The sequence below is a fragment of the Leucoraja erinacea genome, unplaced genomic scaffold (genome assembly GCF_028641065.1).
Source record: "Leucoraja erinacea ecotype New England unplaced genomic scaffold, Leri_hhj_1 Leri_717S, whole genome shotgun sequence".
In the NCBI taxonomy this organism is placed as follows: domain Eukaryota; kingdom Metazoa; phylum Chordata; class Chondrichthyes; order Rajiformes; family Rajidae; genus Leucoraja; species Leucoraja erinaceus.
The window spans coordinates 38,216-60,000 of NW_026576638.1; the positions used below are offsets into that span (position 1 = coordinate 38,216).

Consider the following 21,785-nt stretch of genomic DNA (forward strand, 5'->3'; position numbering starts at 1 on the left):
AAGAACTTTTTTCACACAGAGAGTGGTGAATCTCTGGAACTCTCTGCCACAGAGGGTAGTTGAGGCCAGTTCATTGGCTATATTTAAGAGGGAGTTAGATGTGGCCCTTGTGGCTAAGGGGATCAGGGGGTATGGAGAGAAGGCAGGTACGGGATACTGAGTTGGATGATCAGCCATGATCATATTGAATGGCGGTGCAGGCTCGAAAGGCCGAATGGCTTACTCCTGCACCTAATTTCTATGTTTCTAAGGAGAAGGTTAAATCAGAAGTGTCAGTGATGCAGTTGAAGGCATGAGGGAGGGGCTGGCCAAGGTAGACTGGAAAGGGATCCTAGCAGGAAATACAGTGGAACAGCAACGGCAGGAATTTCTGGGCATAATCTGGAAACGCAGGATCATTTCATTCCAAAAAGGAAGAAAGATTCTAAGGGGAGTAGGAGGCAACCATGGCTGACAAGAGAAGTTAGGGATAGTATAAAACTAAAAGAAAAGATGTATAACACAGCAAAGAGTAGCCGGAAACCAGAGGATTGGGAAACTTTCGTATGAAAACAGAAGGAAACAAAACTGGCAATACGGGCTGAAAAGATGAAGTACGAGAGGAAGCTGGCCAGGAATATAAAGGACAGTAAAAGCTTCTTTAGATATATTAAGGGGAAAAGAATAGCAAAGTCAAATGTGGGTCCCTTGAAGGCAGACACGGGTGAAATTATTATGGGGAACAAGGAAATGGCAGAAGAGTTGAACAGGTAATTCGGATCTGTCTTCACTAAGGAAGACACAAACAATCTCCCAGAAGTACTGGAGGTAGAGGACTAAGTACTAATGGGGTAGAGGAACTGAAATAAATTTTCATTAGGTGAGAAATAGTATTGGGTAGGCTAATGGGACTGAAGGATGATAAATCCCATGGTCTGCATCCCAGGGTCCTCAGGGAGGTGGCTCTAGAAATAGTGGACGCATTGGTGATCATTTTCCAATGTTCAATAGATTCAGGATCAGTTCCTGTGGATTGGAGGATAGCTAATGTTATCCCACTTTTCAAGAAAGGAGCGAGAGAGAAAACGGGGAATTACAGACCAGTTAGCCTGACTTCGGTGGTGGGAAAGATGCTGGAGTCAATTATTAAAGAGGTAATAATGGGGCATTTGGATAGCAGTAAAAGGATTAGTCCAAGTCAACATGGATTTATGAAAGGGAAATCATGCTTGACTAATCTTCTGGAATTTTTTGAGGATGTGACAAGTAAAATGGATGAAGGGGAGCCAGTGGATGTAGTGTATCTAGACTTTCAGAAAGCCTTTGATAAGGTCCCGCACGGGAGACTGGTGACTAAAATTAGAGCACATGGTATTGGGGGTAGGGTGTTGAGGTGGATAGAAAATTGGTTGGCAGACCGGAAGCAAAGAGTAGGAGTGAACGGGTCCTTTTCAGAATGGCAGGCAGTGGCGAGTGGAGTGCCGCAAGGCTCGGTGTTGGGGCCGCAACTGTTTACCATATATATTAATGATTTGGAAGAGAGAATTAGGAGCAACACTAGCAAGTTTGCGGATGACACAAAGCTGGGTGGCAGTGTGAACTGTGAAGAGGATGTTAGGAGGTTGCAGGGTGACTTGGACAGGTTGAGTGAGTGGGCAGATGCGTGGCAGATGCAGTATAATATAGATAAATGTGAGGTTATCCACTTTGGCGGCAAAAACAAAGGGGCAGATTATTATCTCAATGCGGTTAGGTAAGGGGGAGGTACAACGAGACCTGGGTGTCCTTGTACATCGGTCACTGAAAGTTGGCGTGCAGGTATAGATAGATAGATAGCCTTTATTGTCATTCAGACCGAAGTCTGAACGAAATTGCAGCAGTCATACATATAATACAATAAAAACAACAATAAACACATATTAACATCCACCACAGTGAGTCCACCCAGCATCTCCTCACTGTGATGGAGGAAAAAGTCTTAGGTTTGCAGTCTCTTCCCTCCTCTTCTCCCTCTGCAGGCAGTAAAGAAAGCGAATGGTATGTTAGCTTTCATTGCAAAATGATTTGAGTATAAGAGCAGGGCGGTTCTACTGCAGTTGTACAGGGTCTTGGTGAGACCACACCTGGAGTATTGCGTACAGTTTTGGTCGCCAAATCTGAGGAAGGACATTATTACCATAGAGGGAGTGCAGAGAAGGTTCACCAGACTGATTCCTGGGATGTCAGGACTGTCTTATGAAGAAAGACTGGATAGACTTGGTTTATACTCTCTAGAATTTAGGAGATTGAGAGGGGATCTTATAGAAACTTACAAAATTCTTAAGGGGTTGGACAGGCTAGATACAGGAAGATTGTTCCCGATGTTGGGGAAGTCAAGGGGTCACAGCTTAAGGATAAGGGGGAAATCCTTTAAAACCGAGATGAGAAGAACTTTTTTCACACAGAGAGTGGTGAATCTCTGGAACTCTCTGCCACAGAGGGTAGTTGAGGCCAGTTCATTGGCTATATTTAAGAGGGAGTTAGATGTGGCCCTTGTGGCTAAGGGGATCAGGGGGTATGGAGAGAAGGCAGGTACGGGATACTGAGTTGGATGATCAGCCATGATCATATTGAATGGCGGTGCAGGCTCGAAGGGCCGAATGGCCTACTCCTGCACCTAATTTCTATGTTTCTAATGGAATGTTGGCCTTCATAACAAGAGGATTTCAGTATAGGAGTAAAGAATTTCTTCTGCAGTTGTATAGGGCTCTGGTAAGACCACATCTGGAGTATTGTGTACAGTTTTGGTCTCCTAATTTGAGGAAGGATATCTTTGTGATTGAGGCAGTGCAGCGTAGGTTCACGAGATTGATCCCTGGTATGGCGGGACTGTCATATGAGGAGAGATTGAAAAGACTAGGCTTGTATTCACTGGCGTTTCGATGGACGAGGGAGGATCTTATAGAAACATATAAAATTACTAGACTAAGTGGGACCCATTGGGTCCCAGCATCACACGGGAGGGCTGGACACCCAACACAATATTCCACCTCTGCACCAATTCCAATATTGCTGGCCAGTGTGGGGTGGGGGGTCACTTTCTGTTGCGCTAGTATGGGTGTTGTGGGGCGAAGGTACTGGTTTCCAGAGGGCTAATATGGAGTTTGTGGGCCGAATGGATTTTTTGGGCTGGCAGCTCAGTCACTGAGGCCTGGCAGTACAGTCACTCGGACCTGGCAGGCTGGCGGCTAAGAAACTGCCAGAAATTGTGCCCAGAACAGGTGACAGACAGTAAGAGAGAGAGGGGGGGGGGAGAGGGTCCTTATTGCTGACAGTTCACTAACTCACTCCTCCTGGCAGTGCAGTCACTCAGTACGCTTAGTCACCCCACCTACCTTCCCCCCCCCCCCCCCCCTCATCCTTGCTATTCCCCTCCCACCCCCACACATTAGTGCTCTCCCACTGAGCAGCCATTCCTGCCTATTAGATTCTATTGTAATGAAATAACACACAGGCATTAAAAGTGCAAAAAGATTTTATTAACGTTACAAATGTGAATGACTCTTAAAATATAAGAACAATTTAAATGTTAAAGATGAGAATTATTAAAGTTCTTTCTTGTTGTGTTCTGCTGCTCACTGCCTCTTGATGACTATTTCCTGTTGATAGAAAAAAGACAATTTTAATATAGAGAAAGTCAGCGGTCAAATTTTAAGAAGGAAAATCTGAGAATTTCTCTCAAAGTCATCATTCAACGAAGCACACTTTTAATGACAACATTCTTGGTCCATGTTCCATCCTTCAGGAAAACTTCGACATTTCCCTTCATTTTTCCTCGGCTAAGAGCCACATACAGTTGTCCATGCTGAAATACCGGTTTGTCGAGGTAGATAGAAACATAGAAACATAGAAATTAGGTGCAGGAGTAGGCCATTCGGCCCTTCGAGCCTGCACCATTCGCCATTCAATATGATCATGGCTGATCATCCAACTCAGTATCCCGTACCTGCCTTCTCTCCATACCCCCTGATCCCCTTAGCCACAAGGGCCACATCTAACTCCCTCTTAAATATAGCCAATGAACTGGCCTCAACTACCCTCTGTGGCAGAGAGTTCCAGAGATTCACCACTCTCTGCGTGAAAAAAAGTTCTTCTCATCTCGGTTTTAAAGGATTTCCCCCTTATCCTTAAGCTGTGACCCCTTGTCCTGGATCAACACCTCCTGCATTGTTTGTCCTTGTGCTTTATGGATTGTCATAGCAAAACTTGATTGAATGGGGAATTGGGTCCGCTGAAGGGGAACGTCTTCACCTTCTGTCAAAATAAGTGCTATCCTAGGAATGAGAACAATGTCACCTTTGAAGGCTCCCATGTTGATCCTTGCAACGATCAGATTATTGTGTAGCTCTTCCACAATCATCCTCGTTCCATCGCATAGCTTTGGCGGCTCCAAGTTTCTCATTAATATGATTGGAGATCCTTTTTTCAACTCCAATTTGTGTGGTGGTAATCCAGAGAGCTCGAGTGAATCGGGGAATTCTGTTGGGAAGTGAGTATCATGAGTTCCCTCAGTGACAGCATTGAAAGAAAGGTACTCCTTAACAATTCCAGGGAAGCGTTTGATGCATGTTGCATTGATGCTTCTCATGGTTTCCATTGTCTGTTGCCAATGGTCGTCAGTCTGCAACAAACCTCTTTGTCTGCAGACGTCTTTGAAGAAAGGATACATAGAAACATAGAAATCAGGTGCAGGAGTAGGCCATTCGGCCCTTCGAGCCTGCACCGCTATTCAATATGATCATGGCTGATCATCCAACTCAGTACCCCGTACCTGCCTTCTCTCCATACCCCCTGATCCCCTTAGCCACAAGGGCCACATCTAACTCCCTCTTAAATATAGCCAATGAACTGGCCTCAACTACCCTCTGTGGCAGAGAATTCCAAAGATTCACCACTCTCTGTGTGAAAAAAGTTCTTCTCATCTCGGTTTTAAAGGATTTCCCCTTTATCCTTAAGCTGTGACCCCTTGTCCTGGACTTCCCTAACATCGGGAACAATCTTCCCGGGATACATTTGTTTATCATGCGTTTTCAATGAATCACAGGATACTGGCCCTTTTATGTGATGCAGAAGCAGTCTCAAGTAGTAGAGGTCACCAGATTTTGGAGACACGGTATACACTCGTCCCAGAACGTTACATTCAAAAATACCTGGATGATCTTGCACTCTCTTGCCGGCCTTCCTTCTTTGCCATCTCTTGTTCTTCCATGTGTAAAATCGGGGAACATCAGCGTAGTTGAGTGTTCTTGGAAATGGCTCCAGAGAAGACAATGCCATGAATTACAAATGCTTTTCTTGTTCAATACACATTTCAAAGACAATATAGATAGATAAATTTACAAACTCATTCCAACAAAAATGCCAAGAAATGCAGCTCAGAGAGCCGCGACCCTTTCACTTCGTGGTCCGGAAGAAAGTGATTGAAGCGGGACACTTCCGGGTTTTATAGTCCCCTCCCCCTGCTGCCAGCGGGGGCAGCAGAAAGAAAGGGGAATGTTGTAAAAACATTAATATCTCGGTCATATTTCATCGAGGGGAAAAATCCTCGGTACACATGCGGCAGAGGAGGGCTCTGAGCGAGGTGGCCAAAAATGACGGCCGTAGGTGGCGGCCTTCTCTCGGAAATTGCAGCACAGATCGCCAAAAGCGGTCAAGAACAGAGTTTTAGTAATATAGATAAATGGACTGGACAAGCTAGATGCAGGAAAAATGTTCCCAATGTTGGGCAAGTCTAGAACCAGGGGCCACACACAGTCTTAGAATAAAGGGGAGGCCATTTAAGACTGAGGTGAGAAAAAAAAAAAAAAACGTTTTCACCCAGTGAGTTGTGAATTTGTGGTATTCCCTGCCACAGAGGGCAGTGGAGGCCAAATCATTGGATGGATTTAAGAGAGAGTTAGATAGAGTTCTAGGGACTAGTGGAATCAAAGATATGGGGAGAAGGCAGGCACGGGTTATTGATTGGGGACGATCAGCCATAATAATCACAATGAATGGCGGTGCTGGCTCGAAGGGCCGAATGGCCTCATGCACCTATTTTCTATGTTTCTCTGACGGCTTATATTCACTGGAATTTCGAAGGATGAGAGGGGTTTTTATAGAAACATATAAAATTCTTAAGGGATTGGACTGTCTAGTTGCATGAAAAATGTTCCCCATGTTGGAGTCCAGACCAGGGGGTCACTGTTTAAGAATAAGGGGTAGGCTCATTTAGACCTGAGATGAAGAAATATGGTTTCACCTAGTGAGTTGTGAACCATATAACCATATAACAATTACAGCACGGAAACAGGCCATCTCGGCCCTACAAGTCCATGCCGAACAAATTTTTTTCCCCTTAGTCCCACCTGCCTGCGCTCGTACCATAACCCTCCATTCCCTTCTCATCCATATGCCTATCCAATTTATTTTTAAATGATACCAATGAACCTGCCTCCACCACTTCCACTGGGAGCTCATTCCACACCGCCACCACTCTCTGCGTAAAGAAGTTCCCCCTCATATTACCCCTAAACTTCTGTCCCTTAATTCTGAAGTCATGTCCTCTTGTTTGAATCTTCCCTATTCTCAAAGGGAAAAGCTTGTCCACATCAACTCTGTCTATCCCTCTCATCATTTTAAAGACCTCTATCAGGTCCCCCCTTAACCTTCTGCGCTCCAGAGAATAAAGACCTAACTTATTCAACCTATCTCTGTAACTTAGTTGTTGAAACCCAGGCAACATTCTAGTAAATCTCCTCTGTACTCTCTCCCACATTCTCTGCCACAGAAGGCATTGGAGGCCAATTCACTGGATGTTTTCAAGAGAGATTAGATTTAGCTCTTAGGGCTAAGTGAATCAGGGGATCTGGGAATAGGCAGGAATGGGGTACTGATTCTGGATGATCAGCCATGATCACGTTGAATGGTGTTGCTGGCTCGAAGTGGGCCGAATGGCCTACCTCACCTATTTTATTTATGTCTATGTTTCTAGCCCCCTTATCCAAGTCAATAATATACAACGTGAAGAGAAGAGGCCCCAGCATCAACTGTGGCGGAATTCTGCTAGTCATTTTGGTCGACCCATCGTCCCTCTTCAGCCTTCGTTTCCCGGGGCTGGAGGGCGGCAAAGCCTGAGGGCGCGGAAGATAAGACCCCCCCCCCCCCCCCCCGAGTTCCTATCACCGAGGCCCTTTGACCGTCGCCGTCTCCTTCCAACCACGCTCCGATTCTCGATCCAGGGGCTGGGCTTGGTGGCATACCTTGCAGTCAGTTCGCTGGGCTAAACCCCAGCCTGGTTGCAGGGCCTCCAGCTAGAAAATCACTGCCTGAGAGCACAAGGGACAAAAAGAAAAAGTCTTTTGGCAGCCCTCAATGCAAACAGATGCTAATTTCCCAGATCTTGCCGTGAAAGCGCATCTAATTTAATGATTCTCTTGCTGCTTTCCTGAAGTCCACCTGATAGCAGATGAGGCCTGGCCAGTAATTGTGATTGCTGTATTTTTCCTTGGGTAAATTGGAGTAATACATGCATTTTTCATAAACTGGGTAACTGATTTTGGGCTTCTGTGCCGCCTGTCAGATGCGAGCAGATCTAAATGCCTCCTTGGTACCACCATTATCTTATCATCTTATCAATATTTGAGTATAGAAGCTGGGATGTAATGTTAAAATTGTACAAGGCATTGGTGAGACCAAATCTGGAGTATGGTGTACAATTTTGGTCGCCCAATTATAGGAAGGATGTCAACAAAATAGAGAGAGTACAGAGGAGATTTACTAGAATGTTGCCTGGGTTTCAACAACTAAGTTACAAAGATAGGTTGAATAAGTTAGGTCTTTATTCTCTGGAGCGCAGAAGGTTAAGGGGGGACTTGATAGAGGTCTTTAAAATGATGAGAGGGATAGACAGAGTTGATGTGGACAAGCTTTTCCCTTTGAGACTAGGGAAGATTCAAACAAGAGGACATGACTTCAGAATTAAGGGACAGAAGTTTAGGGGTAATATGAGGGGGAACTTCTTTACTCAGAGAGTGGTAGCGGTGTGGAATGAGCTTCCAGTGGAAGTGGTGGAGGCAGGTTCATTGGTATCATTTAAAAATAAATTGGATAGGCATATGGATGAGAAGGGAATGGAGGGTTATGGTATGAGTGCAGGCAGGTGGGGACTAAGGGGGAAAAACATTTGTTCGGCGCGGACTTGTAGGGCCGAGATGGCCTGTTTCCGTGCTGTAATTGTTATATGGTTTTATGGTTATAACTGCATTCCCCTTCACCCTGTCTCCCCGGCAGTCTGTTCCAGGCACCTTCCTTTCTACCTGTGCATGTGGGGGAAAAAAATGTAAAAAATTTTGCTCCGCCCCTGAGTGGTAACATATAGTAAGTGTAGATGGAGTTTGTGGAATGGAGGTTGATTTGTGTGATGGTGTGGGCTACGTCCACAACTTTCTGCAGTTCCTGTCTGTGTGGCCAGGTTGCAATTTTAACATTGATGATTGAGCAATGCGCCTGTCTGTACTCGCTGGACTTAGAATGTGGATGGGGGCTGCATTGAAACGTACAAAATAATGAAAGGCATTGATTGAGTGGATGTGGAGAGGATGTTTCCACTGGTGACCAGAGGTCATGGCCTCAGAATTAAAGAGCGGTCTTTTAGAAAGGAGCTGAGGCGGAACTTTAGTCAGTGGATAGTTAATCTGTGGAACATTGCCACAGAGGACTGTGGAGGCCAAGTCAGTGGATATTCTTAAGGCAGAGATCAACAAGTTCTTGATTAGAACGGATGACAAGGGTTATGGGGAGAATAGAATAGAATAGAATAGTTTCTTTATTGTCATTGTAACATGGACCATGTACAACAAAATTTAAAATGTCAGCCAGTCAGTGCAGCATTCAAACATTTCTAAAAGCTAACGATACATACACGGTAAAATAATAAAGATAAACAACTAAATAAATATCACGAACAAAGCACGCATACACACCCAACCCTCCATCCTTCTGTCGATTTCACAGTGTACCACAGTCCCTTAGTCTGTATCGCCCCTGCGTTCCTTGGCGGCTACATTTAGTGCTTTTATAGCAGTGGGGTAAAAACTTTTTTTAGTCTGCTCGTCCTTGTCCTTGTAGATCTGTACCGTCTGCCTGACGGCAACAGTTCAAACAGGGAGTGTCCGGGGTGGGAAATGTCCTTTATGATATTCTGGGTTTTTTTGGTGCAGCGGGAACTGTGTAAGTCCTCCAAGGTAAGGAGAGGGCAGCCGACAATCCTCTGGGCGTTGTCAATGGCCCTCTGGAGCGCTTTCCTCTGAGCCGCTGTGCAGCTGGTGTACCACACGCATACACAGTATGTTAGTATGCTCTCAATGGAGCACCGATAAAAGGACAGCAGCAGTCTCTGAGTGATGTTGTTCTTCCTGAGCACCCTCAGGAAATGCAGTCTCTGCTGGACCGTTTTCAGCAGCGCAGTGGTGTTCACGCTCCACGTCAGGTCCTCCTCAATATGGATTCCCAGGAAGCGGAAATCCGCCACCCTCTCTACACAGTCCCCTCTGATAATCAATGGGGAAGGCAGGAGAATGGGATTCAGGAGCGGGAGATTCGCCATGATTGGTTGGCGGAGTCGACTCGATGGGCCGAATGGCCTAATTCTACTTGTCTAACTTGTGAACTTGTTCCCTGTCGACAGGAACATCTTCAAACAAGCCACAGAGTGTAGGACGCGGCGGGGGGAGAGGCCGGGCTGCTGGTAAGCGAAGGGGCCGCAGGAACAATGTGCCCTATAACCAGGAAGCAATGGACGAGCAACCTCCCCAGTTACCAAAAGCAACATGTGGTGAGTCTATGTTTTCCCTGCCCAGTCATTGTGCTTGCTTTAATGTTACACACAGTTTTCAGCGCCACCTCTTTAAGGATAGTTTTTTTTGTGTGGCTGTCTGCTCAACTCTGCCTAGATGGTTGCACATTCATCAACCAACGCTGAGTTTATTGGGTATTAAATCCTACTGGTTTTTAATTACGGCAAATGCCCTCGATGTGAAATGGAATTATTGTAATATTGAAAGATCGAGGGGGGGTGGGGGGTGGTTTAGACACGGCATGTTCGCGGGTCACAATGAACGGGGCACCAGCAGAGATATGTCCTGTTAATGAATGCTTACTCAGATTAGCAGTTGCTAATATCTCACCACCCCTAGAAGATTGGTCAGTGCAAAATTCATCTCTGGTCTTCACCAGATGAAAGTGATTATTCTGTGGACAGTTCAGTTTCCAGTAATCACAGCAGCAAAACAGCTTTGCCAGATTGGATGTGTTTTCTTCCCCACCCCCCTCCACCCCCCACTCTGGGGACACACCACACTATTCTGGAAGAAATATTTAGCTGTGCCTTTGGGGGTAGCACCTCATGTTAAAGCTGCCTTTGCGATCCTTTTTCTGATATGTAAAATTCCAGTTTTAATAGCCATGTGTACAAGAGGGTTTCTAAATAATAGTGCCGGGTCAGTGAAGAGTGACTGTACAACGAATAACTCTGAGGCAATGGTACGGCCTTTTAAGACCATTTTTCCGATCAAATTCTTAATGTCTCATTTCTTGCGTAGTTGGGTTGGGGAGGTAGCGATTTGGTGCAGAAATCTGTACCTGTGCCCACAAGTCAATACTTACATGGTGTCCATCTTGGAACGATTAGGGTGGGTTTTTTTGGTTTTTTTTGCCCTTAAGTCCATAATGTTCAATCCACTTCAAGCACCATAGTACGAGACTTCAATCTGTAAACAACCGCAAGAGTAGAGCCTACACAAGCAAAAACAAGTGTCGGAAGGAAGCACGATGTCTGCATACTTCCTGGTTACCCAACGGTCAAATGCTCACAGACTGGTCTTCGATAGAATTTTACTAATCCTGCACATCTAATGCTGTTTTAATACCAGAGATTTCTTTCTTTTTACCCAACAATGACAAACTTGTCGCAGCCTTTGATGTCTGCTGGTATAACTTCATCTAACTGATGGGTGGATAAGTGCATGGCATCTCAATGTTCAGTCACTTAACTGCATGCCTGGAGCTTGATGTGGTGATTGGCTTCCCTGGTAGTTCAGTAAAGTGCTCAGTCAAGTAGAGAACACTCAGTTCCAGACTTGTCGTACTTTAACGTATACCATATACCATTGTTGGTCACGGCGGTATGTGTCCCCTCCCCCTCCCCCCACGCTGGGAACTGGATTGACCCCTGATTTACCTCGCTCACTTAGCAACAGAAGTCGCAGGTTCTGCTACTTTAGAGATATTTCCCTCCAAAAATGTATTTCCTGCTCCAAGATTATTGCCAAAAGGCAATGGGAGTTTTGACAATGTCCAATATTTTTCATCCCGGGTGCATGAGATTTAACCATCCATAACTTTGCCACTATCTTTATTCATTCTGCTGCTAAAAGATAGACCTGCACACTGCCCCCCTCCCCTTGTTGACAACAGAATTCTGGGCACTTTATGGATGGGATTAACGTAGAGGTCGGTCGGCTACAGAATCAAATTTACCAATCAATGTGGAAATCAAAGCTAGACTCAAAGCTGAAGTGGGACAGGCAGTTTCTTAACTCAGTGGGACAGGCAGTATCTCAAGAGAAGGAATGGTCCCTCCTTCTTGAGACCTGAAATGTCACCCATTCCTTCTCTCCAGAGATGCTGCCTGTCCCGCTGAGTTAAGGCCCTGTCCCACTTTCCGGAGTTACGAACTCTCCCGCATTTTTCCCTTGATTCGAACTCGGAGAATTACGGTAATAGCCGTTCGTAAGTACTCGGGGCTATTTTTTTCATGTTGAACATGTTGAAAAAACGTCCCGACTTACCTGATGCCCCGAGTTCCTACGCTGACATTCTGAGCCGCTACGAAACATCTGCGGGCTCGCTGCTGATGTTACCCGACATTCCCCAAGTTCGAATCAAGGGGAAAACTCGGGAGAGCTTGTGAGTAACTCGGGAAATTGCGACAGGGTCTCAACTCCAGCTTTTTGTGTCTATCTTCGGTTTAAACTAGCATCTGCAGTTCCTTCCTACACAATGTGGCAATCAAGCTTTCAGCTCTCAAATGAGAAATGTAACCTTTGACAACTAGCTGCAAAACCTCTAACATCCAGTGAGCAGGGAGGGGCTTGCTCTTGTTTCCATTACTCATGTTTAAGTAGCCAGTGTGCACCAGTCTGTGAGCATATTGTAATAACTGCACAGTTGAAAGTGCTGGGCGTTGTGTTTCTCAATCAGCTGGGATGGTGGACAGCAAGCAGTCTTGAGTTCAGCTGCACAAGAGGACAGCAACCCTACAGGCAGGCACCCACCCTGTCAATTTGTGGACAGCTAGCTTCTTGAGCCATGGTGGACCTTCCCCTCAGAGTTGTTTTTCTTGCATTTTCACACTTGAGTGGTAAATAAATAAATAACTGGCTTGAGGATTTAAAAAAAAAAAAAAAAAAAGTTTTTTTGTGGAACGAAACGTTACTTTGCGAAAAGTCTGGTGAAATGTGTTGATCCTGTTTGTGTCCATGTTGCCTAAGTGACAGCAATCCTTCTGAGCGATCTGCGATCTGTGTTCAAATGAAGAGTCTCTCTATGCACACGTTCTTTCAAAAAACATAGGTTGGCTCTCTTGCAGTACAGCTCCCTTCATGAAGTGGCAACAGAAGTTTCTGGTAGGTCCGATCACAGTATCTACAACAAAAAGCAGTATGTGATTTTCTTCAAATATTAATCTCAAAAAAAGCTTAATTCTTTAAAAAGCAGTCCAAAGACTCGTTTTATGTGCATACAATGATATAACATAGAATCGAACTGCATTTCATTGAAAAGTAGTGTAACTTATTTTGTACATGAACACACTTCAGCTTCTGTCATCTGTTTTTTTTGTGAGGATTTTTGTGATCAAACATTTAATTACAGGTGTACCACTCAAAGATTGGTGATAAGTCTCTCTCTCTCTCTCTCTCTCGCTTTTCTTTCTATATTTTCTCCCTCCCTCTCTCACCCCTCACTCTCTCACCCCTCACTCTCTTCTCTCACCCCTCACTCTCTTCTCTCACCCCTCACTCTTCTCTCACTCTCTTCTCTCACTCTTCTCTCTTTCGCTCTCTCAGGAAATGTTCTCACATGAGAATAGCACCAGGTAAACCTTTAAACTTGTCGAGGGGACGTGCTAGACTAAAGTAGTGGTCAGGGTGCTGAAGATGCATTGAGAATAGTCCCTGTTCATGGAGCACCAGTTCTGTTCTCGTTTAAAAAACAAGTTCTGAACGGTGGCCTTGGTCAACTTGAAGGTGCCAGGAGCAGGCCTTTTGGCCCTACGAGCCAGCATGGCTGATCATCTAAAATCAGTTCCCCGTTCCTGCTTTCTCCCCATATCCCTTGATTCCATTAGCCCTCAGAGCTAAATCTAACTCTCTTGAAAACATCCAGTGAATTGGCCTCCACTGCCTTCTGTGGCAGAGAATTCCACAGATTCACAACTCTCGGAGTGAAAAAGTTTTCCCTCATCTCAGTCCTAAATGGCCTACTACTTATTCTTAAACTGTGACCCCCCCCGGTTCTGGACTCCCCCAACATGGGGAACATTTTTCCTGCATCTAGCCTGTCCAATCCCTTTGGAATTTTACATGTTTCCATAAGATCCCCTCTCGTCTTCCTAAATTTCAGTGAATACAAGCCCAGTCGACCCATTCTTTCATCATATGTCAGTCCCGCCATCCCGGGAATTAACCTGGTGAATCTACGCTGCACTCCCTCAATAGCAAGACTGTCCTTCCTCAAATTAGGAGACCTACACTGCCCACAAGGTGTGGTCTCACCAGGGCCCTGTACAACTGCAGTAGGACCTCCTTGCTCCTAAACTCAAAAAACTTGAAGGAAAAAAAAGAGTTGCTTTAAACTAAAGGCAAGGATTCTTGGAATGGCTAACTATCATCCATTAAATTGTTTTTAAAGGAAAGTCTCACAACTGTGAAGCTCAAATATCCTGTCTTTACCTCCATTTTATTGTTTGCTTTAGCAGCTGGTCTGAATTCTCGATTTGGGTTAGATTTAAGATGGAGTGATCTTTCTTACCTTGATTCGTAAATGAGCATCTCAACAACTCACAACTTCCTCAAATATGTTGCTTGCAGACCCTCTGGTGGGATATAAAACAGGTGCAAGAGTAGGCCATTCAGCTCCTTGAGCCAGCATTGCCATTCAATATGATCATGGCTGATCATCCTGAATCAGTACCCCTTTCCTGCCTTCTCCCCATATCCCTTGATTCCATTCGCCCCAAAGAGCAAAATGTAACTCTTGAAAGATTGGTGTGTATTAGTTCTTGTGGGGTTGTTCCTGAAAATATGTATTTGGAGGTGTTGCGAGGTCTGGCTGATGCTGGATTTCCCTTTGAACAAATTGCTAGCTGTATCATAGAAACATAGAAATTAGGTGCAGGAGTAGGCCATTCGGCCCTTCGAGCCTGCACCATTCGCCATTCAATATGATCATGGCTGATCATCCAACTCAGTATCCCGTACCTGCCTTCTCTCCATACCCCCTGATCCCCTTAGCCACAAGGGCCACATCTAACTCCCTCTTAAATATAGCCAATGAACTGGCCTCAACTACCCTCTGCGGCAGAGAGTTCCAGAGATTCACCACTCTCTGTGTGAAAAAAGTTCTCATCTCGGTTTTAAAGGATTTCCCCCTTATCCTTAAGCTGTGACCCCTTGTCCTGGACTTCCCCAACATCGGGAGCAATCTTCCTGCATCTAGCCTGTCCAACCCCTTAAGAATTTTGTAAGTTTCTATAAGATCCCCCCTCAATCTCCTAAATTCTAGAGAGTATAAACCAAGTCTATCCAGTCTTTCTTCATAAGACAGTCCTGACATCCCAGGAATCAGTCTGGTGAACCTTCTCAGCCCTCCCTCTATGGCAATAATGTCCTTCCTCAGATTTGGAGACCAAAACTGCACGCAATACTCCAGGTGTGGTCTCACCAAGACCCTGTACAACTGCAGTAGAACCTCCCTGCTCCTATACTCAAATCCTCTTGCTATGAAAGCCAACATACCATTCGCTTTCTTTACTGCCTGCTGCACCTGCATGCCTACCTTCAATGACTGGTGTACCATGACACCCAGGTCTCGCTGCATCTCCCCCTTTCCCAATCGGCCACCATTTATCTTTTTTTGATCATTATGAAACTGGTTTCAGAACACACTTCAAAAGGCAAATACGCCCCTAAAGGTTAAACTCCCAAAGAACATTTGACTTTGAGAAAACTGCATGTAATTATTAATATGGGCGGCACAGTGGCGCAGCGGAGAGTTACTCCCTTACAGCGCTTGCAGCGCCGGAGACCCGGGTTCCACCCCGACTACGGGTGCTTGTCTGTACGGAGTTTGTACGTTCTCCCCATGACCGTGTGGCCTTTCTCCGAGATCTTCGCTTTCCTCCCAAACTCCAAAGACATACAGCTATGTAAGTTAATTGGCTTGGTGTAAGTGTAAATTGTCCCCCGCGTGTGTAGGGTAGTGTTAATGTGCGGGGATCACTGGTCAGTGTGGACTCGGTGGGCCAAAAGGCCTTTCCACACTATCTCTAAACTAAACTATTGGTCAAAGCCGACTTTAAACAAATATATTGGAGAGGTGAAATACACTTTGCGGCAGTAGTGACACTATTGAGATGCTCTCTGAGATGGATGTCATTGTCTTGAACGTCCATGGTTATTTTCAATTGCCCAACTTCAGTTCAGCGGTCTCAAGTTATTTGAGTGGGGGGGGGGGGGGGGGGGGGGGGGGGGCAGAGATCCCTTCCTCTGCTGCTTCCAATGAACTTATTGGAAAGATCCGAGCTTGGTTTTAAGGGCAGATTTAACGGCCAATGTCATTTGTCATTCTTCCCCCCTCTGTTCACCCTTAAACCAAAGTAAATGCTTTTGGGTAACAAACCCATGGCTTGCTAGCACTAAGACTGCTGTGGGACAATGCCACTTCAATGCAAGCAATCAACAACATGAACAGCAACTCACCTTATTTTTTACAGTTTTCTTCCTCTTTTCCTCAACGCCTGCTTTGGAGCATTTCTGAAAAGAATGTAGATTTTTCAATATTTTTGGCCCTGGAATGCAAATTGGTTCAGTGCCCAGTGTTTCTGGGGGTGCAGCTGTCCATAGCTTGGCTTCCTTTATTAGTGCCCATCGATCTCCCCGTTTCATTTGGCCCACCCCCACAGGACTGATGACCTTGCAACGGTCACAGTGGTCACCCCTTCCTCTCCCACACTTCAGCGAACAGTGTCTTTAAGGGAGTGTGCAATGGCCAATAATGCACACGGCAGCAGTAAACATAGAAACATTGAAAATAGGTGCAGGAATAGGCCATTCAGCCCTTGGAGACAGCACCGCCATTCAAAATCAGTAGCCCGTTCCTGCTTTCTCCCCGTATCCCTATATCCTGTTAGCCCTAAGAGCTCTTTCTTGACAACATCCAGTGAATTGGCCTCCACTGCCTTCTGTAGCAGAGAATTCCATAGATTCACAACTCTCTGGGTGAAAAACACACACACACACACAGGGAATAATTAGCGAATGGCCAAGCTGCCGTGGTTTTGCTGGGAGTTTTTAGGTTTGGGCTTGTCGTGAAGGTGAGGCCTGTCTGTGTTGCTGGTTTTGTGGTCTGAGCTGTGCGTACGAGTTATCTGTTCTGTTAATGAAAGATTTATCAAGTGGCGGAAAATGTTTTTTAAAAGTCAAAACCTGTCTCTCTCAGTTCCACAGTTAACACTCTGCAGCAGGATGATAAAGTAGACGCACAGAAAAAAAGCTGGTGGGCTAATTGTCACCACCCAAAAAACGCAGGAGTTAAAACAAACGTTCCCCCTCACCTTGACGGGAACCAACTTGCATAGGAATTCCACTTCTGTTTCTTCGTTGTCTTTTGGACTCAGTTGCCACAAAATGAAGCTTGAGATTCACAGCTGGAGTTGGGGATGCTCTTTATCCCTTTCAATGACCAAAGGTTGGAAAATGTCAATGAATGCTCCTGTTCAGAAATGTGTCTCCATGTCCTGGATACTTCTCCGCCCTGCCGCTCCGTTTCACATCCACTTGGGGGGAAAAAACAAGCCTGTGACAGGATATAAAAGTTGTACTGATGCCTACTGTGTGTTCAAGATTATACAAGTACCATGGGAGAGGTTGGATTTATTAAAAAAAAACAAACAAAATTGCTGGCAAAGGCTCTCCTGCCCAGACAAAGCTCGGCCGAGTGTAAAATTCAAATTCGGAGGTGAACTCAGTTTTTGGGTCCACTCCACTTCAGCCATTTCAAAGTCCAAAAGTGTGCAAGGAAATGACTCTCAAACACGTCCGATGCTTCAGGGAATGGTTAAAAGCGCATCCAGTCCTTTGTTGCCTCTCTGAAGGCCCGTGGTGGTTCGGCATTTTCTGGAAAAGCTCTTCCACCCAGGAGGTTTGCGATCTGCTGGCGGGACAGGCACGTGCGTTAATTGGCGTTTTCGACAGTGGCGGCCCTCGCTGGCGGAGCGGGCCGCCGCAGCTGCCTGGTGTTAATGCTACAAATGTTGACAGGTGCTCTCTCGGGGTATCTGGCTCTGTGCTGGCCCCAAGGTTCTGCAGATGAAGCAAAGCCCGGCATCTGGACTGTGCTGCCTAAAACAAGCCAGCCATGTCTGTGTGCCTGGGCCTTGCTTCATGCCGTTTCTCTGTTCCTGAACTATCATGTCGTGTACAACCCATAAGGGTCTGATGATTTCTGAAAGTTAATGCAGGCAGCCTGAAATTCAATTTCAATTCTTCCCCCTCCCCCAAAAGAACAGTTGGCACCTCTATATGGGGGACACAGTGGTAGAGTTGCTGCCTAGTTCCAGCACTTGCAACCGGAGACCCAGGTTCCCTCCCGACTATGTTCTCCCCATGACCCACGTGGGCTTTCTCCGACATCATCGGTTTCCTCCCACACTCCAAAGACGTACGGGCATGTAGGCTAATTGGCTTGGTAGATGTTTTTAAAAAATTGTTCCTAGTGTGTGTGTGTGTGTGTGTGTGTGTGTGTGTGTGTGTGTGTGTGTGTGTGTGTGTGTGGGTTGCAGGTCAGCGCAGACCCATTGGGCTAAAGGGCCTGTTTCCACGCTGTAACTAAACTAATGGATGCTTGGCTCGCACCAATCCTGCTCCTGCTTTTAGCATGAGTGCCCTGTCCTTCCAAAATCAAGCCCGATGGCACCGGGCAGTAGGTGGGCCGACTGGAATCACTCAACAGCCTTGACTTCCTCCTGGGTCTCTGTCAATGTAACCATTCCATCTTAACCACTGACACAAACGCCAAGAAAAATGAGGCACAATTTGTGACTGATTTTTACCGATCATTGTGGGGAAATTTTCTTTAGTATCCGCCTTGTTCATTGGTCCAATATTCCACTCTTCCCTGAGATGGGGGGGGGGTCTCAAAGTGATTTGACATCCGCCCTGTTACTAAAGGTGTCTTGTCTCTCCGGCCCTGTTCTCTAGGCTGCTGGGAAGCTCATTAAGTTAACCCTTGGAGTGTGGTGGTTACATTCTGTCACGTTTTTTTTTAAAATAATAATAATAATAATCTTTATTTATATAGCACTTTTCAACAAAACCAGTATTTGAACCAAAGTGCTTTACAGAGTTTGATTAAATTAATAGAACAGACCAAATGTCAATATATCCATACAAAACAAAAAAGTGAAAAAAGAAAAAAGAAAAAAAAAAAAAAAAAAAGAATTTTGTTTAAATTGGCTGCCTATACTCCCATACTCTCCTCATGTGGAAAAGGGCTTCTATTTTTGTGTGCTGCCCAATGTGGTCTCTGCTTGCTGCCCGTGTACGGGAAGACAGGTCAGAAAGTCCTTCACAAACGGTCAGCCATATTGTTATCGCTGTCAAATCCAATCTGCTGTAAAAATGCAGAGCACGATTCAGATTCAGATTCAGATTCAATTTAATTGTCATTGTCAGTGTACAGTACAGAGACAACGAAAATGCATTAGAGACAACGAAATTCGATGCTGCTGATTTGTTGTGAACAGTAAAAATTGATATGATGAATGTTCGTCATCGCTGGATCCAGTGTCTGCCTGCATGGGGTGGGCTTCAGCGATGTGATTTTGCGAGTTGCTGCTTTCACAGGTGTCCGTCCGTGAAGGGAAAGTGATGTAAAGACAATTGATGGTGCTCAGCGTATGTAAATTCCTTCAATCCACCTGCATTCTTTTACTAGATGGTATAAACTGATTTGCTCAGTGTTATAAACTGGCTAAACAGAGCGTTAACTCACCTGGTGTGGTGGCAGAGATTTCAGGTGTCGTCGGCAACGGCTGTGAACAGTGCCGACCCCGACCTGCTTAAATAGCATCAATAGACAATAGGTGCAGGAGTAGGCCATTCGGCCCTTCGAGCCAATCATCCCCAATCACTATCCCGGCTTGTTCTGTCCGCAGAAGCAAAATATGACGGGGACCATTTGAAACAGGGTTTCCAATTTTACATTCCCAAGTCCACAATGAAGGTGCGTTTTTTCTCCGGCAGTGAGGCCTTTGCCCGATTCTTCAGTGCATGGGTCTGCTGAAGAGAGACCATTGTCCCTTTGAGTTGATTTGGGGGGGGAAAGCCTCCCGGGTTTTGTTTCCGTTCCACGTCTCTTTGCCCTCGTGACGTGCCCTGCACCCACAGCTTTGGACGAGACCGTGTTTCCAATTTCAGGGGCTTTGCCTGCTCTTGTCTGAATGCTTCCTTGCTTGGCAGTAAAGCGAATGATGGAGGTAAACGCCCACTCATGGCGGTCTGAGCTGTGACGGTTCTGACTGGCTCTGTAAATGTACATCCATCAATGGGGGGGGGGAGAAGGAATCTCATGACCGCTGTGATCTAAACACTAGGGTGGGGGAAGGAAGGAATCTCGACCGCTGTGATCTAAACACTAGTTTGCCTCTCAACATCCTATGGTCAGGTACAAATATTGGACTTGGCATTCAAAGTTGCACACGGGAATCTAAAGACTTGTCCAAAAGCAGATGATGTGCAGTGTTGTTCACCCATTCGGTACACAGTGCAGTTTGGAGTCATAAACTGGCTTGCTAGTCTGTCTAAATTTGTAGGTGTCCCGGTGGCAGTGGTACATTCACATGGCATCCATTGCTTCATGCCGCTGAGAGAGAATGGAGAAACTATGCTTTTGTTCCTGCCTCCCACCTTTATTGCACCCTTGAAAACCAAACTGATAGTGCCACTTCTTTTTTAAAAACCCAAGAGATAAAGCCCCGCTTCTGGGACACTCCACTTGCCCGAGTGAAATGGTTGAGTTCTGCCACCTTAAATGGAACCTGGTGCTAAATAGCAGGTTGGTTGTAGGTTTTCAAAAGAGTGATCCGAGCATTTTAGTGTAAGCAACAGCCAGTTCTGCTCATTGCATGAATATCTTCATTTTGTCGGGGGAGGGAGAGGGGGGAGGGGGGGGGCGTTCTTGGCAAAACCCTGTCGACAGGATGGTGCTATCAGGAACCCGGTGCTTGGAAGGGGGCGGCGATTGAGTTGATTGCGAGATGCAGCGTGGAAACTGGGCAATTCTGGCCTCCCGAGTCCATTCCGGCCATCGATCACCAGAAGGGTCTCGATCCGAAACGTCACCCATCCCGTCCGTCTCTTCAGAGGTGCTGCCTGTCCTGCTGAGTTACTCCAGCATTTTGTGTCTACTCGCCCGATTTCTTTTGCGTCCGCTCGCAGACGCGCCAGGGGGTGTGGGAAGAAACCTGGAGCACCCGGTCCCCAGGGAGAGCATGCAAACTCCGTGCAGGCAGTACCCGAGGTCGGGGTCGAACCTGGTTGTCCCAGCTGCACCACCGTGCATCGAAATAAACCGTGTGCACTTCAATATTCACCCCTTTCAGATTGCCCACTAATCTGCAACTGAATTTGGCAACGCCTGGTTCGACCCAGACCATGAGTGCTGCCTGTGCAGTTTGTTTCTGCGGTGACCTGCATGGGTTTCCTCCAGTTTCCTCTGCACTCCAAAGACATACAGGTTGATAGGTTAATTGGCTTGGCGTATGTGTTAAAAATTGCCCCTAGTGCGTGTAGGATAGTGTTCATAATTTATAATATGCTGGTCGGTGTGGACTCGGTGGGCTGAAGGGCTTCTTTCTGCGCTGTATCTAAACTAAACAAGTGTGTGAATGGGTGCTACATGGTAAATGTTAGGGAATTACATGGTAAATGGTGGGGAATTACATGGTAAATGGTAGGGAATTACATGGTAAATGGTGGGGAATTACATGGTAAATGGTGGGGAATTTACATGGTAAATGGTAGGGAATTGAAGAATGTAGGTGAACAGAGGGATCTGGGAATAACTGTGCACAGTTCCCTGAAAGTGGAATCTCATGTAGATAGGGTGGTAAAGAAAGCTTTTGGTGTGCTGGCCTTTATAAATCAGAGCATTGAGTATAGAAGTTGGGATGTAATGTTAAAATTGTACACGGCATTGGTGAGGCCAATTCTGGAGTATGGTGTACAAGTTTGGTCGCCTAATTATAGGAAGGATGTCAACAAAATAGAGAGAGTACAGAGGAGATTTACTAGAATGTTGCCTGGGTTTCAGCAACTAAGTTACAGAGATAGGTTGAACAAGTTAGGGCTTTATTCTTTGGAGCGCAGAAGGTTAAGGGGGGACTTGATAGAGGTTTTTTAAAATGATGAGAGGGATAGACAGAGTTGACGTGGAAAAGCTTTTCCCAC

At 45.8% G+C, this 21,785-nt stretch overlaps 1 protein-coding gene across 2 annotated transcripts in view; it reads left to right on the forward strand.

The window, feature by feature from the left end:
* LOC129694579 (DNA-binding death effector domain-containing protein 2-like) overlaps window positions 1-21,785 on the forward strand; it is a 42,001-nt gene that overhangs the window by 18,237 nt on the left and 1,979 nt on the right. The window contains exons 1-2 of one of the 2 annotated variants that reach the window (XR_008723016.1): window positions 9,839-12,683; window positions 16,777-19,232. Coding sequence is in view for 1 of the 2 variants with exons in the window: in XM_055631309.1 (XP_055487284.1) it covers window positions 9,686-9,832 (147 nt within the window). In the remaining variant the exon portion in view is untranslated. The other variant, XM_055631309.1, reaches the window with a different exon arrangement.